This window comes from Elgaria multicarinata, chromosome 11 (genome assembly GCF_023053635.1).
Source record: "Elgaria multicarinata webbii isolate HBS135686 ecotype San Diego chromosome 11, rElgMul1.1.pri, whole genome shotgun sequence".
Taxonomy (NCBI): Eukaryota; Metazoa; Chordata; class Lepidosauria; order Squamata; family Anguidae; genus Elgaria; species Elgaria multicarinata.
The window spans coordinates 42,283,779-42,289,375 of record NC_086181.1 but is presented as its reverse complement, the minus strand read 5'-3'; the positions used below and the strand labels follow the sequence as shown (position 1 = coordinate 42,289,375).

At 41.3% G+C, this 5,597-nt stretch overlaps 1 protein-coding gene across 1 annotated transcript; it reads left to right on the top strand.

Moving 5' to 3' along the window:
• Positions 1 to 554: 554 nt before the first annotated feature.
• Positions 555 to 4,862, top strand: LOC134406463 (vomeronasal type-2 receptor 26-like). Its single transcript, XM_063137903.1, has 4 exons — positions 555 to 1,355; positions 2,060 to 2,287; positions 3,364 to 3,490; positions 3,961 to 4,862. The coding sequence occupies exons 1-4, from the start codon at positions 555 to 557 to the stop codon at positions 4,860 to 4,862; spliced, it is 2,058 nt and encodes a 685-aa protein (XP_062993973.1).
• Positions 4,863 to 5,597: the final 735 nt, after the last annotated feature.

Here is a 5,597-nt window from a genome sequence, read left to right as displayed (position 1 = left end):
TAATTATGATTGTATTTTTATTTCTATTTCAGTTTATTACTTCTGTATGAGATATAAAAATGTTTGGAGGCACAAAACTCATGGTGGTTGGCCAAAGCTCAATGAGTGCAATGAAGAAAAAGATGATTGCATTAATTGACCCATTCCCTCCATTAAATACTGTGCAATAACTAAACTGCACAATTCAAGAAGTTGGATATTTTTCAAAACAGGGAAAGATCAAGGATTGAGAAAAACTTGATCTCACAGTTTCCTAAGAAACCTTAAATCAACCATGTTGTTGGTTCGTGGATAAGGTCTTTTAAGGGGAAAATGTTTTCCATTATTGTCTATAATCATATTCTTATACACACAGAAATTCCAGCAAGAAGACTCACTATAAGTTCAAACCCAGAGTTAATCTCACCAAAATATTCCTGGCATAAAAAGAGCACGTTCAAAGACACTTATACACTACTTTGTTTCTAAATTGCCCATTCATGTTCTTGCAGATCACATATGGCTCATTTGCCCCAGAGAATAGTGATAAAGACCAGTCCCCGTCGTTTTATCGCATGGTCCCAAATGAATCCCAGCAGAATATCGGGATCATCCATTTACTGAAACGGTTTGGATGGTCATGGATTGGGATCTTTGCTGTGGATGATGAGAGTGGAAATAATTTCTTGCAGACCCTGGAGCCCCTACTCTTTGAGAATGGAATCTGTTCAGCCTTCACAGAAAGAATTCCAAAACAACCCGTTTTCCCCATGGATTATACTACTTGGTATACAACTGAGAAATATTCTGTACTGCTCAAAGAAGGGAATGCCAGGGTGTTCATTGTCTATGGAGAAACAATAACTTTCATGTGGTTAACAATCATGATGATAGAAGTTAATCCTAGATTTAAAGAACTTAAAACTGTTGGAATGTTGTGGATAACGACAGCCCAGATTGATTTCGCACTAACGAGCATTCAGGAAGTAGTAGATTTCGAGATCTTTGAAGGTGCCATTTCCTTGAATATCCATTCAAAAGAACTTCAGAGGTTCCAGAAATTTCTTCAGAAAATACACCCTTACTGGACAGAAGGAGATGGTTTTCTCAAGGTATTCTGTGAGCAAGCATTTCACTGCTCCATTCCAAATTCTGGGGTGACATCAGATGTTAAAAGAACATGTACTGGGAAGGAAATTTTGGAGAGCCTTCCTGGGCCGTTTTTTGACATGTATATGACTGGCCACAGCTACAGTATCTACAATGCTGTCTATGCTGTGGCCCATGCCTTGCAGGCCACAGACCCCTCTGCATCCAACAATAAAGCTGTGGTGGGCAGAAGAAGGCTTAAACTACACAGTATTGAGCCTTGGCAGGTAAAGTTTCCACAATCATTTTTTTCCTTAAAAAACAGATTAATGAAAGATGAAACAGTTTCAGAGGTATCTAGAAGGTTACTCCCCCTGACTGTACATTGTATAAATAGGTAACATAAGAACATAAGAAAATAAGAAGGGCCCTGATGCTGGATCAGACCAAGGGTCCATCTATTCCAGCATTTTGTTCACACAGTGGCCAACCAGCCATCGGCCAAGGTTGAACAAGCAGGACATGGTGCAACAGCACCCTCCCACCCATGTCCCCCAGCAACTGGTGCATGCAAGGTGCTGCACACAGCTACACCACACGGTTAGGTAACATGTGAATATTTCAGCAGTTGTGTGACATTTTCTTCAAGTAGAATGAAGTGTCCTGTGACAACATTTTAAAAAATGTATATTTTTTTTGAAGGTCCCATTGTGCATCTGGCCATATGTTTCTGACCCACAACACCTCATGCCACAATAACTTCCTTATTCTTTAAGGTGGTACAGTCTCCCCTCATTTCAATTGATTATTCATCTAGTTCCACTTTATATATAAATATCCCTTCCTCACTGCAAAGGCTAGTACAAATAGCCCCTTCTGGAAATATATATGAGAAAGATTGAAGATGGAAACTATTTCAGTCTTCTACCACTGAAGATCAAAGTGTTTAGTTTTATGTTTACTTCCTTTCCCCACTTTTTTCTCCAACTAGCTCCACCCATTTCTTCAAGGCATTTCATTTAACAACTCTGCTGGAGATAAGATTTCCTTCAATGAATATAGAGAGATAGTGGATGGATTTGACATAACAAATTTGGTTCTATTCCCCAACAACTCCTTCGTTAGAGTAAAAGTTGGAAGAGTGGATCCCGGCACTCAGGAAGGAAAACAACTCATCATTGATAAGGGCTTGATTGTCTGGCACAGAGAGTTTAACCAGGTGAAGTATTACACATTTTTCATGTTGCCCAGGTACTATGCTTTGGTTTCCATAGAGTTGCTCATAGGGAAAGTGTGGTTACATTTGGAGACCTGGGGCATGTCTAGACCTTCCAGCATTCTGGGAGGGAGGGGGAGAATCTCACGGTATTCCACTTGCGAGATCCTCCCCTTTGGACAGACAGCAAGCACGACATCCTGGGAGGAACTAGGGATGTCACGGCCACCATTTTTGTCTTTACTGCAGGTGAGCACTCCAATGGGAAAGTAAGTTTTTTTTAACAAAAACAAACAATGATCATGCTCCCCCCTCCCACCCCTGATGGGCTTGAAGTGCCTGAAGAGCTCCGTGGCCTGTGCTTGGTTCCTGGCTCCTCATGTTTACTCAAGAGGAGCTGGGATGAAACAGGGATGGCCGCCCACACCTCCTGTAGTTTTGGGACAATCCTGAGACCATGGGAAAAATTGGGCTAAAAGCCATCCCGGTTATCCTGGGAAATGGAGGGATCCTCCCTCCTTGTCCCCAGGATCCTCTGTGCATGCACAGAGATGATCCTGGGACAATCCCCAGGAGAAGGCATCGTCTAGACATGCCCCTCGGCTCATACCTACAGTAATGGATGAAGGGGAATGAGGACGACACCATGCCTGTTCCCTGAAAGAAATACCAGTGAACAATATATCAGGGATGGGAACAATGGGTGAGTAGGACAGAAAACAAATATTTAAACGTATTCATTATTGAAAATGCACCTCTAAACAGTAAAATGGAGGGAAGGCAGTCCTGACCAATCATTATACAGTTCACAACAGTAGGTTATTTCTTAAAGCTTCTCTGTAGCTGTGCGGTCCAGGATCCAAAAGTAACTGTAGGCTTCTGTTATTGAGTGTTGGTTATGGAGTCTCTGTCATAACCCACAGCAACTGCTACTGCTGATTATCTCTTTCCTGGTCTTTAAATAGCCTCCACAAAACTTTTCATTTCTGTCCCTGACTGTCTGTCTTCACAGTTTCTTCAGAGCAAACATATCTTCAGCATTTATTCTGATGCAAAGCTCTTTTCATGTTTATGGACAGGTGCAGCCAATTTCTCTGTGTAATGCTCACTGCCTCCCGGGTTATCAGAAGGAGAAAAAGGAAGGGGAGAAATTTTGTTGCTACAACTGTGTTCCATGCCCAGAAGGGGAGATTTCAACCCAGAAAGGTAGGCAATTTCATCCATCATATTTAAAGAGAAGGTGGAGACAATGTTACCATTTGTAACTATGGATGGATTTGTAGGGCTGTTGCAGGAGTCCGAGAGGGAGAGGGAGTCTGGTGGACGCCCCCTTCTTGGCCTCCTGGACATTGTTCACCGAGCTGCTGCATGGTCCGCGACACTGTCCATTCTCCCAGCAAGCCACCATTTTCTGAAAAAAAATGGCACTTTCATTTTTCCATGAATGTAATATGTACATGGTGGCTGTAAAAGTAGTAGGAGGAAAGGAATGCATTTGGACGAAGGCCACTGTTTCATTCACCATCATTTAAATATTAGTGAACAATGATGAAAGGAGAACCTCAGTTACATCTAAAATTCTCAATCCCATTTCTGGACACTGAAATCAGGTAGGTTAATCGGCTCCATTTAACATATGCAATCATTCTGAGATTACCCTGTGTCCTTTTTTCCAGGCATGGATGACTGTTTCAAATGCTCAGAGGATCATTATCCAAGCAAGGATCAAGATCAATGTATTCCCAAAACTAAAAGTTTCCTATCTTATAATGAACCTTTAGGGATCAGTTTAGCCTTACTTGCTATTTCTTTTTCCTTTCTAACAGTGTTAGTGCTCTGGACATTTATTAAGCACAAAGATAGCCCCATAGTCAAAGCCAACAATCGAGATCTCACCTATAGTCTCCTCATCTCCCTCCTGCTCTGCTTCCTCTCTTCTTTGCTATTCATTGGACAATCTGGGAAAGTGATCTGCCTTCTCCGACAACCAACTTTTGGCATCATCTTCTCAGTGGCTGTTTCTTGCGTGTTGGCCAAAACCATCACTGTGGTTGTAGCTTTCATGGCCACCAAGCCAGGTTCCAGCATGAGGAAGTGGGTGGGGAAAAGACTGGCCAACTCCATTGTCCTTTTCTGCACTCTTATTCAAGCAAGCATTTGTATGATGTGGTTGGCTATATCCTCCCCTTTCCCTGATTTGGATATGCACTCAGTGGCAAAAGAAATAGTTGTGGGATGTAATGAAGGGTCTGTCATCATGTTTTACCTTGTCCTGAGCTACATGGGACTTCTGGCCATCATCAGCTTCATTGTGGCTTTCCTTGCTAGGAAGTTGCCAGACACATTTAATGAAACCAAATTTATCACCTTCAGCATGCTGGTGTTTTGCAGTGTTTGGTTGTCTTTTGTTCCAACCTACCTGAGCACCAAGGGGAAATACATGGTAGCTGTGGAGATCTTCTCTATCTTAAGCTCTAGTGCTGGGTTGCTGAGCTGTATCTTTTCCCCCAAATGTTACATTATTGTGCTAATGCCAGAGATGAACAAGAGGGAGCAGATAATTAAGAGAAAGAATTAAGAATTCTATGTCTCCTATTGTATGTATTTCTTCTGTCTGTTGGATGAAGTCAATATACTTGTCTCATATGTCAGGTTGGCCTTCTGTATATGTCAACTATTGACCTACTGTAGTAACCCTATGCTAAACATGAGTAAGCTAAATTGCATTACACCATTATAAACATAAATTGGGGGCTGTAAGGTTTCTGGTTCATACTGTGAAAACAACACAATAGACCGAACAGTGAAAATTGCCAGTGTATGAGACGTTCACACATGGTACGTTCACCTCAAAACCTTTCAAATAATCATTAATCCATGTCTCATACACTGAGAATGTTCACTGTAGACAGACAGTAATTCATTTAGTTATTTATTCATTTATAGTCTTATTCATAGAAATTTAAACAATGTCATGTGCTCTTTGGCAGTTAGACAGGTATTGCCTATTTTTACCACCACCCCATAGAAATATACAGGATGCACTTTGTAGTGACATTCCTCCATTCATACAGAGTGTAGAGAGACAATTCGTTTAGTTATGTATTCATTTATCTTCCCCATTTTGTCATCTACATCTGTGCTTCATCTTCTATCCTAAATGCTGCTACATCCTTGTGTTCAGACCTGAGTTGAACAGTAGGGAACAAATATGGAGAAAGAAGAAAAGTATGTGTTGTGTCCCATTCCCCCCCCCCTCAAATTATATCATTCTGTTTGTTATAGGAGCAAGGCAAATACTCTACAGGGTTAA

What these genes read in the sequence shown, in the direction of transcription:
- LOC134406463 (XM_063137903.1), top strand. Translation starts at nt 555, where the DNA reads ATGGTCCCAAATGAATCCCAGCAGAATATCGGGATCATCCATTTACTG. An exon ending in ACAGTATTGAGCCTTGGCAG is followed by an intron (nt 1,356 to 2,059) that starts GTAAAGTTTCCA and finishes TTCTCCAACTAG; the next exon opens with CTCCACCCATTTCTTCAAGG. An exon ending in GGCACAGAGAGTTTAACCAG is followed by an intron (nt 2,288 to 3,363) that starts GTGAAGTATTAC and finishes GTTTATGGACAG; the next exon opens with GTGCAGCCAATTTCTCTGTG.